The sequence below is a fragment of the Mytilus edulis genome, chromosome 6 (genome assembly GCF_963676685.1).
Source record: "Mytilus edulis chromosome 6, xbMytEdul2.2, whole genome shotgun sequence".
NCBI classification, from domain to species: domain Eukaryota; kingdom Metazoa; phylum Mollusca; class Bivalvia; order Mytilida; family Mytilidae; genus Mytilus; species Mytilus edulis.
The window spans coordinates 52635377-52657393 of record NC_092349.1 but is presented as its reverse complement, the minus strand read 5'-3'; the positions used below and the strand labels follow the sequence as shown (position 1 = coordinate 52657393).

The 22017-nt window shown below is 32.8% G+C and overlaps 1 protein-coding gene across 1 annotated transcript; it reads left to right on the top strand.

The window, feature by feature from the left end:
- Positions 1 to 822: 822 nt before the first annotated feature.
- On the top strand, positions 823 to 15274 carry LOC139526476 (uncharacterized). Its single transcript, XM_071321626.1, has 10 exons — positions 823 to 951; positions 8375 to 8434; positions 8866 to 9304; positions 10528 to 10640; positions 11091 to 11236; positions 11729 to 11874; positions 12632 to 12704; positions 13194 to 13368; positions 14638 to 14648; positions 15190 to 15274. The coding sequence occupies exons 1-10, from the start codon at positions 823 to 825 to the stop codon at positions 15272 to 15274; spliced, it is 1377 nt and encodes a 458-aa protein (XP_071177727.1).
- Positions 15275 to 22017: the final 6743 nt, after the last annotated feature.

The following is a 22017-nucleotide window of genomic DNA, read 5'->3' as shown; positions in this document are numbered from 1 at the left end:
GGCGGCTATTTTCAAAATGGCCGCCTTGAAAAATAAGCAAATATTCATTATTGAGAAGTGACCTGAATATAAGCATTTTATTAATGTATAGTGTCATATAGTATCTGGTCCCAGTACACAGTTATCGTCCTTTAATTTTTGTTGTCCACGAATATAGTCCTTAGTGTGGACAGTGTGTTACTTGCCAATTTTTTTGATACCCCTTCCAAATTTATTTCTTCATGTTTTATGCCTCATATAGTAAGTAGGGGGTGAAATGACACTGTAAAATAATTTGGGTCATAAATATTAATGTGAAGTATACGTAGTGATTAGGTCCAGCTGAAAAAGGTAAAAAATTAGCACTTCGGAAGCTGTTAAAAGATTTCAAGACCCCCTTAACATAAAATAATGGATATTTTGAGTTAGAGCTGATGAAATTTTCTATAATTTTGATATAATTTGTCCCAAAAGAAGGACAACACACTGTAAAAATATTATTGAGAAAGCGCACGTGGGATTTTGTTTATTTTCATTTATTGTCTAAAAGAAATGCACTACAAAATAACTGTGTACTCGGACCTAAGAGTCCCAGTTCTGTTCCTTTTGAATTTGCCTTGCTTGTCATTTCATACACAAAGTAGTAGCTTTCGTAAAAAGTTGAAGTAGCTTTCATTAAAAGTTGCACCATTTGTTGTATTGGGTCACACATAAAACCTGTGATTTTGAATTAATCTGCCTTATGATATTATTCAGTGCCTATCTTATTTTTTGGGTCGCAATATTTTGCAATTTGAGATATTATACTGTGAATGTAGAATCATTTAAACACATATCATTGAAATGGCAGGAATTGAGGACAACAAGGACAAGAACATTGAAATGGCAGAAACTGAATCACTTTGGGATATGGAGAAACCCATAGCTGAAGACGCTTCAAGAAAGGACAGCTCAGAAATTACTATTAAACAAGTGTACCAAGAATTTTTATCAGATAGAAAATCTAATGCTCAAAGAACAGCTCGAAGCGAAGCGAAATGATAAAATATGTGTTGGTCTCTTTTCGATTCAAGCTGAATAGAAAGATGCAATGAATATTTATAACGAACAGATGGGAACAATATCTCAGCAACTTCAGCTGTCTGCATATAGGATAGAGCACAAGGCTAGTGGTAATTGTTTGGTGGAATTGATAGTCAGACCAGCTGACAACAACTGAGGAAGGAGACACAGTTCAATTTAAAAGTGCATTTGAACAGCAGGGTACATTCCAACAACTGGCATCTGTTGTAAATTAATTAGTGGACAATCGAAATGAAGAAGTTAAAATTCCTGCAATGGACACATCATCTAAGCCAAATTTGACCTTAGCCATTACAACGCAAGTTTACCAAAAGTACACAACAAAATCGCTGCCTTGAGTCTTTCCCCAATTGTAGTTCGCATGAACCATCAACTCTGTTGAAGGTGTCTTAACCTTAAGTCAAAAGTCCTATATCAGGGCCTTTAGCCCTGCAGCATGAGACAGTTCAAATTATTCAACAACAATCTCCATTTAAGAACATACTATAAACCTCTAGTTCTAATCAATAATACCAGTAAAAAGCGTATGTGTCTTCTTACGCACACTTACCACCTACTATGAGTCAAAAATATTTGGATCAGAGCAGCCATCATTACAGAAAAAAATAGCTGCAAGTGGATTATATCAAGTTTCTCCAATGCTGAATGCAGTGCCTACTTACGGTATCATCCCTGTCGAGTCAATGGCAAATCCCACATTTATCACTCCAATTATGACAACCTCGCAGCAAGCTGACTCCACTGACCGATCCAGGAAAGGGTAGAGGAAACCAAAAGAGTGTGGCAACAGCTCTTTTTCAGACTCCTCATTGGAGAAAAAATATACCCGATGGCAAGAAAATCTTAGTGCCGAAGCCCACAGTTCAAAAAAAATGCAAAAACTCAAGAGGATCCTTGAATTGGGAGGCGTTCATTTACCAATTTAAAAGAACTGTCGGTAGATGACAATGGGTAAACAGGAAAAATGTATGTAGGCTCCCAGATTGCCAGGCCGATGTTTGCTTTGAGTACGCTTGCAAGGTGCACAGATGATGATTCCTAGGCCTTAAAAAATCATTCATTGGGAGCAGCGCTTCAGCAAGAAAGACGATCAAATTGGAACCGAACCATTCCTCCGAGGATGTAAAGACAAAGATTTTTCTAGGCATGTAACAGAGAGGAACCCAGAAACATTTTACAAGGCGTTACAACAATTGTGAAAACCATAATAGCAAACCAGGTGGCGGTATATGGATGAAAAAGTGCCAATTATGACCATCGACAAGTCTGCTTTGCTGATGGCGCAGTATCACCGACCGATAAAGGAAATATGAGCAGTCCTTTGGAAAATAAGGTGCATAACCTCACAAAAATTGTCACATAACTAGCTGATGTTATGCTTTCAACTAATCAGCATAATCGAGGATTTGCCGATCAATATAACCTCGGTTCTTCTGATCAAATAATTATGAAAAATCACCAGTTCAATGGAAGATCACCTGATCAATATACACGTGGAAGATCTCCTGAGCAATACAATCGCAATAGATCGCTAGATAGAAATACACCCAAGCTTAATGCCTATCGATCAGCAACACCCCCACTATGCTAGAGATCATATAGTCCCTAAAGACAACGGTTAGCATATCCTCGGACAAAACTCCAGAAATCCAGGTTATTGCAGACAACGGTCACCTTCACCAAGATACGGATCAAATCAAAGTGCAATCCCCCAAATATGGAGTCTTTAAACAGCAAAGGGTCGGGCCAGTAGGCCAACGCACGATTCAAAAGTCAATTGGCCATGAAACATCACCTCATCACAAAGTCGAACAGAGGTCCATGGCCTCGTCCAATATTGTCATCAGACGAACCATTTGAAAGAGCTTAGTAGTACGAGGTACCATATATACATGACCAGAATGTGAGCATGATTGGCGGTATATGGATGAAAAAGTGCCAATTATGACCATCGACAAGTCTACTTTGCAGATGGCGCAGTATCACCGACCGATAAAGGAAATATGAGCAGTCCTTTGGAAAATAAGGTGCATAACCTCACAAAAATTGTCACATAACTAGCTGATGTTATGCTTTCAACTAATCAGCATAACCGAGGATTTGCCGATCAATATAACCTCGGTTCTTCTGATCAAATAATTATGGAAAATCACCAGTTCAATGGAAGATCACCTGATCAATATACACGTGCACGTGGAAGATCTCCTGAGCAATACAATCGCAGTATATCGCTAGATAGGAATACACCCAAGCTTAATGCCTATCGATCAGCAACACGCCCACTATGCTAGAGGACATATATTCCCTAAAGACAACGGTTAGCATATCCTCGGACAAACTCCAGAAATCCAGGTTATTTCAGACAACGGTCACCTTCACCAGGATACGGATCAAATCAAAGTGCAATCCCCAAAATATGGAGTCTTTAAAAAGCAAAGGGTCAGGCAGTAGGCCAACGCACGATACCAAAGTCTATTGGCCATGAAACATCACCTCATCACAAAGTCGAACAGAGGCCCACGGCCTCGTCCAATATTGTCATCAGACGAACCATTTGAAAGAGCTTAGCAGTACGAGGTACCATATATACATGACCAGAATGCGAGCATGATTGTGGACACTGCTGCAATGATAACATTAGTAAATGAGAAATTAATTGCGGTAGAAAATGGAGATTTTGAGAACGTAACGCTACGCAGTTAAGATTAACAGCTTGTTATTGAGAAAAGTATAAAGAACGACTCTCGACATTAATAGAGTAAACATACAATGGGATGTGTTCAAAGAGCCATTAACAGAAGATGTTATACATAGGCTAGACATTTTGGACACACTGAGCGCAGTGATAAACCTGAGTACTCCCACAATTACCATCAACAATAAAGTGATAAATACGGCATTTGTTAACAGTGGAAACGAAATTTCAACTCAGCAAGTTGGCATAAAACGAACAATTACAGTTCCGCCAAACTCAAAAATGGCTGTTACCATTAAAACTAATAAAAGTGCTGACCAGGAGTGCATTTTAGGACCATGCCCGCTGAATAGTTGCGAATTGGTTTCGCACGTAGTTGGAAAAGGAAATAGTTGCCCCTTAACCATTTTAAATGATGGCAATCGTCTAATCCGCATGAAGAAATTGATTACATAGAATAATTTGACAATGTAGTGGGTACGGCAGATGAAAACGCGATAAGTGACGTAAGACGTGGCATTGAAGAGACTCGAGACAATGTTCACTCGGCACTGCCTCAAAGATTAGATGAGTTACCTAATATTCCACCACTTTTAACCGACCTATATTAACGTTCAATCGACTCATTTCAACCTCTTTCATACCAACCATTAAAACTGAAAGCGTTTAAAGAATAATTACACTTACATGTAACATATTGATTAACATTTTGAATTTCATTATTTGTTTTTGTATATGCAGCCATATTTGCAAATGTATGTGTTATAGAAATAACCAAATTATTGTTTTTATATTTTTAAATAAATTGATAACAAATTCAAGAACATGAAGTCCATTTTTAAAGAGTCATTACTTTAAATTCCGAAATTATATAGAATACCTTTTTTTAAAACAATCTTGAAAATAGCAGCCATATGAGATTTTTCAGAGTGGGTCCATAGCTAAAATCAAATGTTATATAACCAAGAACTGCTATGCAAAGTTTCATGCTTTCCTCATCAAGTGAGCAATTCTACTCTATATCTGCACCAATCGGCCGGACTACAAGACATTAGGTACATCATTGGTTCATTAACAAAAGGGAAAAACTGTTGATATGATATTCTATCGAAAGAAAACTTATTCGTTTTCAATGCTATGTAATTATGATATGGTTATATTATTTCGAGTATTTTTTCCTTGTAAACTTTATGATGTATCTTTTTATCATCAATCTCCCTACGATTACTCGGTTTTACTTTACATTAAATTGTCAAAAGCTACAATGGTACTTTGAAATGCATATTTTTACTTTTCAAAGTTGAGTATATCATGCAACGAACGTGAAATTATGTGCTAGCTTTTCGATAGACTACTGAATATAAATTTTGTTTCATCCTTCATGGCAAACAACTGAAAACTAAATATTTTAACTGATGCACCTTGGGTTTTGTATTATCTTTTTTTTATATTTGTGTACTTCCTAATTTTTACCAACTGCTTTCGTTGACAGTTTAACTTGAAGTTTGACAATATCAATGAAAGCTTTGGTTTAATCAGTAGTTCGTATATATGCCTTAGTTTACCTGTTAATGTCAACCTTGTAAATCAAATATACAAATGTCGAAAAATCCAGTGATTAACTAATTTTGGTTTTAATTATTTGAAGAATCGTAAGACTTTCCGTTATCAGGAATAAGGGTGTGAAAAGGCTGTGGATTGTTGGTTACAGAAGTGACCGCCTCTTTTAATCTCAAAAGTATTTAAATAGCCAACTATGTCTATCCTTAAAAAAGACAAGTCTAGTTGTACTGTAACAGTGTTTGACGTGGTTGGAATATTTTTCCTGGAAGCTAGTGCGTATTAATTAACAGTAAATAGCTATCATATACGTTTTGGTATTTTTAGCAGTATATGTCGGATAGTAGGCTGGATTGTTTTTGTTTTTCTTTCATTCGAACTTTGTATAACATTTTAATAAGAAAAGGTAGGTTAAGACATCTATAATTCCGAACATGTCACAAAAAATCTCCGAAACATTTCAAGAACGTTATATGAGATCAGCGGTATGTTGGCTTAAAACGTGCAGAGGTGGTATATAAGAAAAGTTCTATTTAAAAATCAAGCCCTATTAAAACATTTTTAATTTAATTTGTTTTTTGTTTTGTTTTTTTTTTTAATTTCATGTATTTTTTTTTTTTTTTTGTTTCTTTGAAAATACATCACTGATTTTAAGGTGTTTGTACACTGTTCTTATGTTATTGTGAAAAAATCTGATCACAAAATAGCTATAATGTAATTGTATCCAATATCTAGGTAACATACTTCAAATTGGTTTGTAAACTGCTGTTTTTGAACTTGAGCCTAGCAATATTTGTATTTATTCTTTATCAATATCAAATCAAAGATACATGGCCAATTAAGGTCTACCATGCGCGTTTTGTTTCAAAACGAAACAAATTTTGCGCTGGAATCTTAACATTGACACGGTCTTATTAGTTTCGAAGTTCTTGATTATAATTACGATGTGCAAACAAAAGTTCAAATGAAGTAGATGTAATCAATTGAAGGCTACCGTAGGGTCTTTAACATTGAGAACAATTGCATACCATATAGTCGGCTTTAAAATACCCCGACATGAAATTTATGGAACATTTCAATTGAGAAAACTAAATGCCTAATTCATAACAATTCAAATTGAATATACAAAAAACAAATATGATAATATGTGCTTCCATTCCTATATAAACAAATACATACTCTTTTTATTTTATTTCTATTCTTATTCTATTTTCTTCAATTTGATGTTTTCTTCTATTTAGATATTGTTTAATTTATTTTTTGGGGGCGGTGTTTCGTTTAAGGTTTTACTACCAAGGCTTTTCCTCATCAGGTATCCCGAGCATCTTAAATTTTTAAATATTTAGTTTAGAATAAAAGTTTAAAGCATCCGTGCGCATATAATTTAATTTCCTAAATATTGAGAAAAAAGTGAAACATAGATTCTACCTTCACCAAAAACAACCCTTAAATAAATCCGCACGAGATAACCAAAAAATTTAAATATTGAAATATTTCAAATTTTTAATAATCATTATAATCATTATAATGTGGTTGAGATTGGGTTATTGTTTCTCGGTTTTTAGTTTTAAGTGGTGTTTTGTTTGCTTATTCGTCGGGGTTTTTTTTTGTAATACATCTTGGTTTTTACGTCTCTCTAATTAAAAATGTTGATTGTCAGTATGGTATTTTAATATATTTTAATTGTGAAATAGCATATCATTGCATGTCTTAAGGCTTTTTTTTTTTTTGGCAAGTATGTTTTTGTCAGATTCGAAATATATCATTTCATACAAAATTAGTGCTTCATTGATCAATTCAAAGCTTTTTAGAATAAAAAAAAGTACAAGTGATATTTGTAGGTGTTTGATTGCACATGAAATTAACGCAATTTCTTTGTGTTCCTTTCAAAAGGTTCGTGGAAAAATAGAAACAATGTGAATATAAATGAGTACAGATATATCCCAAATTTATAGACAATTAAAATCTAATCTCAATTGTAATAACTCTTCATTAGCTACGTGTTTGACAATCAATTAAAATATTATGACTTTTTCATTGCTACTTGCGATAATAAAAGCGATGTGAATTTTTTGTTTTTTCGCTTTTAGCCTTTAGTTTTCAAATTGGTTCAATGTTTTCAAACTAAGCTAAAACAAGAACATCGATACTCCAATTTGGCCATTAACAGGCATTTAGAAAATCAATTTTGTGTTGATTGGTTCTTGGACCAAAAATATTTCAAATAATGTAAAATAATGATTTACATTTTTTTTTTCAAATGGCATGAATCAAACAAGTGTAGAACAACCGTTATTTTTTTTATTACAAGTGCTTGCCTGTGTGTCATTTTTTTTATGGTTGGACATCGCAAAAGGATGAGTATCAAACGCCTGTTGCATCTTCCACTATAAGTATTTGTTCCTCAATACGAAGATCCGTTTATAGAAAAAAGAAGATGTGATATGATTGCCATTGAGACAACTCTCCCCAATCGATTTAAAACACACAAATTAATAGCTATAGGTCACCGTACGGCCTTCATCAATGAGTAAAGCCAATACCGCATAGTCTGCAATCAAAGGCCAGAAATCACAAATGTAAAACATTTAAAACGAGAAATCTAACAGCATAATTAATGTACAAAAAATGAATGTAACTTTACAACAAATACTAGTATGTAACGCAGCAACAAAAGACAACCACCGAATTACAGGTTCCAGACTTTAAACATCCACATTTATACAGAATATCAGCACTAAACAAGTTAGCGCGATCCCTACCGTCTCCCTAACCGTATACAATGATGTAACAGTACAACATAAGAACGAACTATTAAAATCACGTGAAAAAGGCTTAACTCATCCGATAGATACATACACTTCTAACACAGATGTGCCTGTTACACATTTTTAGTACATATGATTAAGTAGGTGGAGCCTTTTCCTTTAAACAAAATCCTCGTCAACGTTTCATTTTAACCACATGATCAAAACATTTCGACTGCCTAAAATAGAACATATTTGAAGGTCCATTGACATGCTAGTTTCTGTAAATAACCAACCACTTTTATTTCAGATATCAGAAACATTTTCTAACAAAATCATGGAAGTATCAACAACTTTTATCTTATATCTGGTAAGGAGCCTTTATGTTCTTTCTACGTAAAAATGAATAGTGGGATATATTTCAAATCACTTAATAAATTAATCAATATTGTTCATTTCAATGTGTTGAGAGTCGCTGAAAAGCATTTCTTTTTTAGCATTTTGGTTAATTCAAGACTTTTTTTTATATTAATCTTTATTATCAGTCTGGTTAAAACATTGGTGACCTTGTATTCCGGATACAGACTTTTAGTTTGAATTTCAACGTAAGGTTTATTTACCTTTTTAACATAGATAAGTGGCTCTCGTACAGTTTTTAAGTAAGAATGTTTTTAAATATATCTGTTCATTTCTAAAATTGATTGAGTTGTTAATGTCTGTGTCATTTTGGTCTCTTGTGGACAGTTGTCTCAATGGCAATCCTACCACATCTTATTTTTTTTTACTAATATTTCGTTTCAGTTTGTTTGTTGTACAATAGCTCAAACCACTTATATAACATCCAAAGGAGCAGCAGTTTCTAAAATACTAGTGCCATCTTCATCAGTAAGGTCAGCAACAGTGCTACCATTAACTGTAACAACAAAACCGAAACTGCCATCAACATCAACACCAACAACAGTGCCGTCATTAGCAGCAAATACAACAACAGTGCTACCATTAACTGTAACACCAAAACCGAAACCGCCATCAACATCAACACCAACAACAGTGCCGTCATCAGCAACAAATACAACAATAGTGCTACCATCAACTGTAACACTAAAACCGAAACCGCAATCAACATTAACACCAACAACAATGCCGTCATCAGCAGCAAATACAACAACTGTACATGTGCTACCATCAACTGTAACACCAATAATAGTACCTACAACAAAAACACTATTTTTAGAATTCAGTGAGTTTATGTACAAGCAACATTTAGACATCCCTCCCAACATTTCATGAAACGAACAGTTTTGAATTGAAATTTCTAGAGTAATATTTGATACATAAAAAATATAAGCAATGATGAAATTAAACCAAATCCGTTTGAGGCATTCTTATTTTACAAACATACATGTAAGCCTGTATAAACATGTCTTATTCATAAGTTGAACTGGACGTACTATAAAGCTAAATATCTCTGTCTAATTTTGACCACTCATCGTTTTGTTTTTTTCTGTCATTTTATTATTTCAGTTTGGGCTTAGTTCTGATCGAAAGTTTTAAGCGCTTTCAAATTGACTTTAATAGTTAGTTCATACATTTTGGAGTTTAACTACATTTCAATGTTAAGGAAAGAGAGTTTAGTATACAAACGTATGTTTAACCCCGCGATATTATATAATATGTCAAACTGAGACTGCAAATAGGGACTTTGTCATAGAGACACTAACCCGACCAAAATGCAGAAAACAGCCGAAAGCCACCATGTATTGCATGGTCTTTATCACAATTAAATGTTCGTCCAAAAAGCTTGTACCCCTGATCATGAAATCAATATAAGACTCAGTTTTTTTAATTAACGTAAATACGCCATCTCAAGAATTGGTATGAATCATCCGAGCAACTAGAGTACGATAAATTAATTGATGAACTGCATATAAAAATCGTCAATGTTGACATTAAGATTATTTTTTATGGAAATCCTGGGCTTGAAAATCTCTGAAAAATGATGCCCTATTACTACTGAAAGCTTCATGTATGTACCTGTATCATATACATATGTACTTCCATCGACAGAATACTGTTAAATCCCCAAAAATTTACAAGCATTTATTTTTCTAATTGTTAAACAATTGACAGGAATGAGAGATTAATTATTACATGTATGATTATAGGAATTGCTTTATACAAATGATGATATCAAAATTCAAAAGGCGAGTTTTTTTTTTATTTTTGTGAAACCTATCGCAGGACAATTTGGGAAATAATAGAACTATCGGAAAAATTTCTGAATTTATTCTATTTGCTGTACCTTGGAAAGAAGATTTTCAAATGCAGCTTTTCGAGTTAAGTTGAACTTAATATTACATAAATTTCCGTAATATCACCCGTAAAATTGCACATTTAATACGTACTTTTAATCGTTATCCTTTTAATTATCAATTCAGATATTTATAAGATTATTTTTTTCAGAATGTGCAGCTAACGGTGTTATCACAGAAATATCGGGCGTGGATAAGGGAGAGGTTGTGCTCCTTAATGGTTCTAAGTATTGTCACTTGAATGAACCAAATTGTGACTGGAAGGTAAAAATGACATTTACAGCAAAATTAGATGTTTAGCGACTTTATAGTCAAAGTATAGTTTATAAAACATTAACAGCGTAATTATATACTTTTCTGCCCATATATTATTTTTTTTATTGAATTTGTTGTGAAAATAAGATTTATCATTTTAATAAGGCATTACATAAAAAGTCAGTGGCTCGGAAGATTAAAAACTTGTGCATATGAAAATTGATTCATTTTGGATGTTGAAGGTCCTTTGGATGAGGTAAAGGAAGTCTGAAAATATTCAGATAAAAAAATAAGTGTGGACGAGGCAGTGCTATTATACATCTCAACAACAAAAAAGACACTTAATAAAAATATAAGAGTATTCGCAGTTACTTCAAGCTAGTGCAAAGCCAAAAACAACCAATTAAACAAATTATGCATTTAAGGTTTATTGTGATTTTTGTTCTTCTTTTTTATTAGAATAAGTCAAAACTTAATGTACTACATGTGAAGGGCGAAAACAGTTCAAATATAGCTGGTGGAAAGAACGCACATTTTTATCAACTGGAATGTAAAACTGCCGGTGCATTTGTAGCAACAGCTAACACGAGTATGCAGATGGCAATGTAAGAAAAAAGTATTATAAAAGTTATTTTTCTGTAATAAGTTAGTATGACATTTCAAAATTTCGAATAGTTGAGTAAAAACAAGACAAAAGATTTTAAAGTGATAATAAAAGGTCGAAGAAAATTCAGCCCATATAATGCATTTAAAAAAAAAGAAGACAAAAGTCAACATAACTAAAGCCCGAGCACCAAACACCTGGGGTTATATCAGTTGCTCTTGAAGGACTTTAAAGTGTTTCGTAGTGTTTTTCGAATTTCGAATTGTGTGTTGATGTATTATCCTTGTTAAATTTGCTGATACATATTAAGATTGTGTACACTTCACACTGGTGTGCTGGTAGGCGTTTGTATAAGACCTCAGGATATCATTTATGTTTTTTTAAATCTTATTTAGTGCTGATTAATGTTTAATGTTTTCGTGCATGGATTTAATAACAGATCAAATTTAAGATATAAATTCACATAATATAATATTTTTTTTTTAATTTTTAGTCCTGCACCAACAGATTTTAGTCAGGAAATAAAAAAACCTACTGAACCGTCAAAAACTATAAGGCTGGTCATTACCGACATAAAGGGAACCCCGGCAACAACAGTTCACATTGGCGATCCATTGCTGTTAAAAATAACTGGACCAGGTAACATATTGTATTGCACATGGTAAATGCTGACATAAAAGTAGATTCATATATTATTATCATGATACCGAATTAGACTAATTACCGGGTTTGTAATAATATGAGAACCATGACGGGTGCCACATGCTGTGCAGGATCTGATTACTCTTCTGGAGCACCTGAAATATCACACTTTTTTGGTGGGATTCGTGTTCCTTATTCTTTTGTTTTCTATGTTGTGTCTCTTGTACTAATATTTGTCTATAGATATAAGAAGATGTAGTATGAGTGTCAGTGAGACAACTCTCGATCCCTGTCACAATTTATAAAAGTAAACCATTATAGGTTAAAGTACGGTCTTGAACACGGAGCCTTGGCTCATACCAAACAGTAAGCAACAAAGTGTTAAACCTTTCAACGGGAAAACCAACGGTCTAATCTATATTAAAAAACGAGTCTTAGGTTTGTCAATCTGGTAAAGACTAAAATATTTAGGTATATTTTCCAAAGACAGCAAACCAAAGGACATACACACATATCTATTTTATCGTATTACGTTTAAGACTTGTATCAAGTACATATATGTCGTGAATATCGGCACATACATGTAGGAGCAAAATCAACCGTGTACAAATATTTACCACTCGACACATCTTTGTGATTTTAAATTTACGTAAATGAAAATGAAAGAATATAAGTCAATAAAGTCGTCTAAATATATTATTTTGTAAGTTTTACAATCCTCTGCGAATAACATAAAACTTTTGTTCTTTTATAGCTGGTTATACGATCGAACCTATTAGTTGTAATGCGTCATCATCTGTGGATACAGATTACGTTATGTGGACAAAGTGAGTTATTATGTATGCGTTATCAATACAATTACCTTGTAAATTAAAGGATTTGATGTTTAAACCTTTGTTCATTGTCTTATAATTTTTAAACATTAGAAATGTGCAAGTGGTACATAGGTGCATCAATATACAAAGGCCTTACTGTTACTCAATAATTTATCAACACGTTGTTCAATTGATCCTTTTACTTTGTTTATCTGAAAGATACAAACCAATGCAAGTAAGTGCTTTTATGCATAGCGATATATGTATATTTAAAAGATGATGACCAGAGATATATACCATACATATATTAATGTTTGCTTATTGGAAGATTTCTAATATTTACAGAATATTTGACTGATCGAATTTTAAAAAAAATAGTTGTAATAATTTCAAACGAAGGTTTCTGTAAATATTAATTTATATATGATTTACTGTTCATTTACGTGCCAATATAAAATAATTGGTATGCCACAAGAAAGATATATACTTTTTTTCTTTCAGCGACTCGTGTTCTTCAAAGGATACAGCTGTGATCGAAAATGCCTGGAAATACAACAAAACAATCCCTAATATTGTTTCGATATCAATGTATGGTTTTCGTTTTGTGAAATCAAACACAGTGGTGATCACATGTTCTGCCTTGTTTTGTCCAAAAGGGATGCAATGCTCTTCAAAAGTAAGTAACCTTAAAAATATCAATAAGAATTTAAAATGTTAACTCACCTGATCCATACAGTTAGAGTAAGCCTTCCCTCATTGCTTGGTGTTCGGCGTCCGTCGTCATCCGTCGTCTGTAATATAAATCTTTTCATCTGAAGCTACTAACAGCTATGTTAATTGACACACTACTGTAATTACACAAGTCACTATAATAAATAATCTACTTACTTACCTACAATAGCTGTTTCAAATCAAATTTAACTTGACCACAATACTTACTTAATGGGGTATCTCGTTTTAAAACATGTATCTAATGTCTTTAATTGATGCCATACAAATAGGCTGATGTTGCTATCAAAAGACGATATGGGTAAAATGTAAGTTTTGTCTAAAAAAAAACTGAAATAGAGTAACTAGTTCTGTCAATGGCATAAATGTTCAAAATGTTGAGCACAACCATTTTTTCATTGATGTCAAGACTGTCAGGTGACTACTTATAGGAGATATTGTTAATAAATGACAAATGTTATCTTTTATTTTCATTTGTGCCTTTTATCTTGTAAACTATATCAAAATCTACGATTTAGTATGACTTGGTTGAAATCATCAGTCGACACCTTATTACAGTTATTGTCCTTTGGTGACTATTTGTTTATATTTATTTGCGTTTTTTTCTTATATCTTCAACATTATAATAGATAGATAGAAACTTAAATAAGGATAAACCATCAATAATACAAGATCTACAATTAAGACCATGTATATTTCGACAACTCTTTATTGTTCTGTATTAACGAATTTTACATATTTTTTGTTTTGCATTTTGCCTTATACGATAACAATTATAAAAGAAAATTGAATCATTAAATAAAAAAATTATCAACAAGTCAAATTATCTATATAGTGAACTGACTGTCACCATGATCACTCTCCATGAGTGATTGTCCTTAAATGGGATTTGTTTAACCATCTTTGTGTTTTGATCAAAAACCAAAGGAGATAAAAAGAAACTTAACTGAAAAAATGATCTGCAAAACAAAATCAACAAAAAAGATACAATTTTGAATTGAGTCCATTGTTATTTATTTACATAGACATAGATAGTGGCACAGTCTCTTTAGAGCCTCTTTTAATATTTCTTATGTATGTATTTTTATTTCAATTTCAACCATAAAACATTCTAAATGGTATCATTTTGAATTCAAACAAGAAATGTACTATAATGTGTGATACTCGTTCAAGCTTTTCAAAATTTTGTTTTTTGTATCAGATGTTTCTTTTTAAGGCGGAGTCAAGGTTTGTTTTCCCCATTATTATAATATCTGTGATTATATCATATCACATCCCTTGGTTAAGCAACCGTTTGATTATATGCTCATTCGTTAATAAATTCACCGTAACCCATGTCTTAAGGACATACAATACAGTTTTGAATCCACGCTGATTGTTTTAGATTAATGTTCTTTCAAACTTGTCTTCACCTAGTCAATTCAAATGTGTAATAAAGAATAAACCTTTACGACAATTAAAAAACATGTTTTATTGAACATTTCTATATTTGGTTGAGTGGAACTTGTTTGTTTCAAAAGATGTAACAACGTTTGGAATATTAGATTGCTAGGTTCGTATTCATATAAAAACTCATTGAAAATAATTCATTTATCAACTTCCATCCTTTAAAAAATCGGCATCCATTGCAACAGTTGTATATTTATCTTCGGTGATTCATTAGTAAAAATAAGTAAACATAATTTCAAAACATAGTCATGCAAATATTTGATATTCAAAAAGAGGGATCAATGTTATTTTCCAATATGTATAACTCTTTATATTGAAGTTTTATTATACAAGAGTTAAGACAAGGAGACACCAGCTGTAGGGTTTATAGAATATGTTCTGGAGGTACAATGAACAATTCCTAGATTTGCAATATTAGATTTAATCTTTCATTTCTTTTGTCTGAGTTTTATTTTCCCTCTTTTAATGAAATATAGCCCTGCATTAATGGTATACCCACTGTAAGAAGTAGAAGAAGGAGAAATGCTGGTGTAGAATCGAAGAATGGTTATCTTCAGGAATCTGTGTCAACATCTTTCACTGTGGTTGACAATAGAATTGACACAAGTGGTTGTTCAGGTATTTTGTTTAATCATTCAAAGTAATCTATTCAACGATAGTTCATTCGTGTTTCTCATTGCCATCGACATGCTAAGAAAGTACCTATAACCTTGGAACTTCACTACTTTCACAAATATATAGTTACATACTAGAAATAAGCAGACTTTTTTTTAGATACATATAGTTACAAATGCTATCGTATAACCAGATGTTAGCTACATGTGTATACATGCAGGTAGAATAGCTTTCTCATTTAACTAGATTACATTCGCTAATACACAGAAAGAATAAAACAGCATAGATTCGATGTACATCTATGCATAATAGAATTTCAAGTTTTAGACAGTTTTTGAAACCAAAAGGTATCTCAAATGTTGGTAGAATGTCCTTTTTTTAACAAATTTATCATTTATGTTGAAATGTAAAACTAGTATATCAATACATGGTACTTAGCATTGAGCTATACTACACATGTTGCTTCCTAATGTTTGAAAAACGGAGGTGTAATATTTTGATTTATTTTGATAAAAGCAAAGTATGAACGCATATAATATGATTGCCCATGATTTTGTTCAAATCCTTTCATGAAAAAAGGAATGATTCTATTTGCTCCCCAAAGATAGGCAATAAATTAACTTTACCTTATTCACAAAACATTATTTTAAGGTTTTGATTACTTCCTATCACAACATAAATTGAATTCGAACTAAGTTATAATTACTACATTTTTCATCGTTTTTTTGTTTAATTCGGAAAATGTTCTAACTGTTAAAGCTTTTCTCATTTCAGGTACATTTGTGAGTGTGTTTACGTATTTAACAGCATGTGCACTGTTGTTAGCGCTCAAATGACACTGTGACCAATCCGATTTTAATTCGTAAAGAAAAGAAAAAACATTTAATATTAAAATATTTCTATTCATGTTGCTTTCCGTGTTATGTATTTTTAATGTAAATGTTGTTGAATAAATACCCCGCCACATTATTTATGTATGTGCCTGTCCCAAGTCATGAGCCTGTAATTCAGTGGTTGTCGTTTGTTTATGTGTAACATATTAGTTTTTCGTTCATTTTTTATATAAATAAGGCCGTTATTTTTCTCGTTTGAGTTGTTTATCATGTACATTGTCATTTCGGACCTTTTTATAGCTGACTATGCGGTATTGGCTTTGCTCATTGTTGAAGGCTGTACGGTGACCTATAGTTGTTAATGTCTGTGTCGTTTTGGTCTCTTATAGACAGTTGTCTCATTGGCAATCATACCACGTCTTCTTTTTTATATGTAAACAAATAAAATGTTAAATAAATCAACAAAGTCCGAACGACCTTTCGCATACATGTACTATATGTAGTAGCTTTGACGAAACATCTATTACCAAAGGAACCATTATATCTGTTCCACGACTCAAGACTGTTGATTAGGTAAATGTGTGATGTTATTGACTTTTAAAAGGTTATATTCACCGAGACTTTCCGTAATTCAGAACAAATTGTCATGTAGGCAAGTTATATACTGTGGGATGTGTTTTATTTTCTTCACTCTACTCGTCAATTTCTCTTTACAGATCGTGGAATCATCATTTTGAAGAGAAGTTTACAAATAAACGTGACAAAATTTAAGCATAAAAAGTGAAGTACAGCAATAACATGAATTATTCAAGTAAATGAAAACAATCTTGCATTATTATTTAACTTCACTTTCCAAACTTTCACCATACATTTCTAAGTTTGCTGATATTTCAAAACACAACCGATGATTTAAACCATCCAATATAAATTTTACATTTCTCTAAGCAACATGTCAGCTGCAGCAATGCTGAAGAATGACTATATATTTCGGAATTAAGGTGTATCATAACAAAAGGGCAAATATGGCCGTATTTTCACCTAAAAAAATACTCTGTGTACAGACTTACCTGCGCAGTTGGGAAAGTTTTAAGGCCGGGTACCCCCTATATATATAATAGTTAAATGCATGTTGTGTTTCAGAAAGAGAAAATCGTGTTTGGAAGTTGATAAGCATTTTTTTCCTTCCTGCAGACGAGGTAAAAAAAAACAACACCTGCATAGCCTTTGATATTTGTCCTATCAACTACTACCTTTAACTTACCTATAGATGTGTATATATATATTGTCCATGCCAATCAAGAACAATCAATACAACAGAAACCAGTTATTACCTGAGAGGGAGCATTTCAAGGTTGTATCCCAACATACTTTATTTTTACACCTCTGCACGAACGAAACAAAATTCCAATTAAAATCCAAAAAAATATTTTAACTTTCTGATATATAACATTAACTTTTATATATCTAGTGGACGCCAAGTAAGTCTGTACACAGAGCAGTTTTTTTAGGTGAAAATACGGCCTTATTGTCCAATTGATATAATGAACCTTAATACGATATTCCATAAATTGCGTTTCATTCCATGAAGTTATAGAGCCATTGTTTTCAAATTATAAATTATAGTATCTAAAACTGAAGGAACACTATCATCATTTGGTTACATTTCATAAAATGTTGTCGTAGATGTTCATATGTATATTGTTATTGCTGTAGCGAAGATATCATCCTCTTTTTCCTGATGGTAAAATAACCAGATGCGAATTGTTATCGATTTTAACTTACTGTGATGAACATATGGAGGTATACAACCAAATCATAGTACGTCACATCCGGTTGCATACGAAAATGGTCGAAAAATATATTCCCTTGAATTTGACAGCTGTTGGAACTAGTCCTACATTTCATTGCAATAAAACATTTCTGGATAATAAACATATTACTTGGGTGTTGCAAAGCACCAAGTTGGTATATGTTTTTATTTGATGTTTCTATAGAATATTTGGAAGCTTGGTGTCACATGGTTACCAAATCTTGTACACAGGCAAACAATAGAGGTGAAAATTTGATTAGTTGATATGGTTATTTTCTGAACATATGCAACGGAATATTATTTAAAATTTTGTCTATCGCAATGGACAGGATAAAACTTTACCCATGCAAAGTAATTCTTTATTTGAAAAAAAAAAAAATTCTGTAGTTTTTTTTTTTTTTTAAGTTCACATTTAAGAAATACTTATATTGGAAAGCAATGTTTCTAAATCTTTGGTGGGATCACACCGCAAAGTGACACACGCTGTAGAACTCGACTGAGGTAAACCAAGTTTTTGTTTGGTGCGTGTAATTTATTATTATGGTTTCTTTGTTACTTTTAAAGACTGTCGTTTGCTTTTGCTTTTGCATGTGTTTTTGTTTTAATGTAGTTGTCTGTTTATTTTCGACTGATGTATATGATTGTGCTGGTGATATGTTATGAGGCACCTGGTATTGTGTCATTGGTTTTTAATACATACATATAAAATACATAGCGATTCTTCTCAATGATTTGACATGGTTTTAAACATTTTAAGTCTTATGATCGAGATAAGTTGGAAATTGATTACATCTTACATTGAGTATTCAAAGAAAGTTAACCCCATTTAAAATAGTGGGAGATATTATGGACATAATTGTGCAAATCGTGATACAAGCATGAAATTTGGTATAAAGGTTAACTAAATGATACTTATAAAAAATCCGCTGCTGGCCAGAAAAAATAATCATTTTTTCAAGATGGCCACCACACATTTTGAAAATGGCGTCATAACAAATTAGCCAATATTTGTAAATCCTTTGAAAGGTGTGTTATAAGTGAAATCGATTGTTAGATTTGATAAAAAGAAAATAACAGTTCATAAATAACGACTAGACAATACATTAATGAAACTTAAGGTGACTTCCGGTTTAAAATTGTCGGCTAACGAGTCAAAAATTTCGATTTTTTTTTACTTTCAAGCAATTTTACAAGGGATTTTAATCCTTGAAAGAAGTGTTATGTATAATTCAATGTTATTTATGATAAAACGTTAAAAACAGCTCCTTAGTACGACAAAACAACACATAACTGAAGAAAATAGTGGTTTCCGGTTCCAAATTAGATGCAAATACGTAAAAAATATTTTAATAATCTTCATCAATTTAACAAGTAATAACACAAGCATGAAATACAAGCATGAAATTTGGTATACAGGTGAACTAAACGATAATTAAAAGAAATAAGGTGCTGGCCATCAATAATTTCCATTTTTTCAAGATGGCCACCGATCATTTTGCAAATGGCGTCATATCCAGTTGTAAATCTTTGAAAGTTGTGTTATAGGTATAATCCAATGTAGGGTTTTATTAAGCGTAAATTACAGTTCCTTAAGTACCGAACACAACACATAAATGACAAAAAAAGAGTGATTTCCGCTTTCAAAATGGCGGCAAAATTTTTGAAAATGTATTTTTTTTTATAATTTTCATCAACTTAACAAGTGATATCACATTCTTTGTTAAGATTAAATGCCCAGTTTTGTTAGAAAGACAGGTTCGTTATCTTAAAATTATCGGTCAGTAGCCAATAACAAAACTCGTAGAAGGAAAGGCAGAACGGTAGCATTTACAGCCACCAACAACTGGATTTTTCGCCTCCTCATTCAAAAGTTCCCGACAGGTGGATGCAACTTTAACGATAGTCGCAGAAGTCCTCGATTTTTTTCTTTTATCCAACCCCAGGGTTCATGAATTGGTACATGAATCAGGCTGAGCCCAAACTTATCCTCCTTGATACGCTGCTCTTTGGATGTGCTCCGAAAAAAAAACCTCTTGTAGGCGGAACTTCATCACAATGCCGCTGCTTCTTGGGTAAAAATTACATCGTGCCTCGTTATCAGCAAATAGTGATGTTGTTCTGTCATACATGATGCAAACAAATGCTTCTTGTATGTCCTTGTATGTGTCTTTATACTTCAGCAAAGAAATAAGTACGTCCCTTACATGCTGAAATACTTCTTATGTCATCCAAACTGACCTATTCCCTTAGTGTCACATGCACTGAATGTATGAATGAAAGGAACAGTAGCTACACGAGGACCAAACGCATTTGATATATCACGTACAGGAAGCCATCAAACGTCTTCATGCCTGCCAAAACCTATTCACAGTTTGTTCCACCATATTTTTGGAGTGTTGCAATTCTTAATACTACTACATCTGTGTCGGTGCTACTTTAAATTACCGTCCTACAACAATTTTCATAATCAGGCCGAACATGGACAAACATTCGTACATCTGCTTCTCCATGCTTACAAGGGGTAGCTGGAAAATATCCTTATCAGTCTCCACAGAAGCATTTCTGTCGGCAAGACACTTGAAAAAATTCGTTTCGTTGTCATCGTCATATAGAAAACTACTCCAGAACCCAACTTTTGTCTTCTCACATCTAGCCTTTCAATGATTCATTCAGTAAATCTAACACAATATCTACTCTTAAATACTTATCGATGCAAGATTTTATTTAAGGCCGTATAACACAATTGCAAAATCATCCAATATTAATTCCCTACAAGGTGGCCTGGAATTAACAATTGCTGCTCTATCAACGATAAATGCGTCAGAATTTGGATCTGCAAATTACAAAATGTTTCAAGTTTATCCATTTGCACCGATTTAATACCACTGTTTAAAATGACATCCGAAGACAAAAACGGAGGAGCAGTTTGTCTTTATGGATTAAGAAATATTCCAAATCAATTTGTCCACTGCGACAAAAAATGAAAGTCTAGAAAAGATATCTAAGAGCTTTAGCTTTGTTTTTTTACAAAAACGTTTAGGACCCCTACACTTTTATTTTACCAACATAATAGGAGTTGTTCTTTTTAATCTGGTTATAAGAAACCAGTTCTCCTTCGTTTTGTATTTGCTTCAAACGATCTTCAAATTATTTTTAAAGAAAGCCTTGTCTGGTCATTAAGTCGTTCACCTATTATAGAATGCCTCAAACCACTAGATCTTGCAAATTTATCTGATAGTCTACTGACTTCTGGTCTAGCTACCATCAATACGTCTAAATGAGGTCTTCGGTTAAACCTACGACAACACATCGCCCTTTACAATTGCATTATTTTGTTTTTGTCTGATCAATTGTGTTAAAAGAAAAATATTTTCTGGTCTTACGTACAGTAAAATTATCATTTTCAAAATCAATTGACACCTGTGGGTGACTTAAAAGAAGGGAAGCCATATCTCGGAGAAGGTCGGTCGCGATCGAGAATATGCTACACGATCAAGACCTAAATGAATACAGTATCATGCTTTATATGGACTGTTTGTACAAAATCTGACTCATGAAATAAGCATACTACCAAATTCACAAGAAGTTCGTATTTTATAATTGAACGCCAGGAATTGAACTGTGGTAGCTATATATAGAGATGACTATATTTTCTTACGCCAGTCTATCAAATCATTGAACGTCACAGAGTCAAAACATGACATTATTATAATTTCTGTGTTTAGCTTTCTTAAAACTGAGAGCAGAATAAAAAAGGAAAAAACCAATTTTCCTCTTTTTTCACTCTAATTTCTGACAAGTGCAATTAGAGGCTAAATTTGGACCAGAACGTAATAAATTTATTCTATAACCCATGTATTTGAGAAAAAATCATGAAAAACAAAGACAA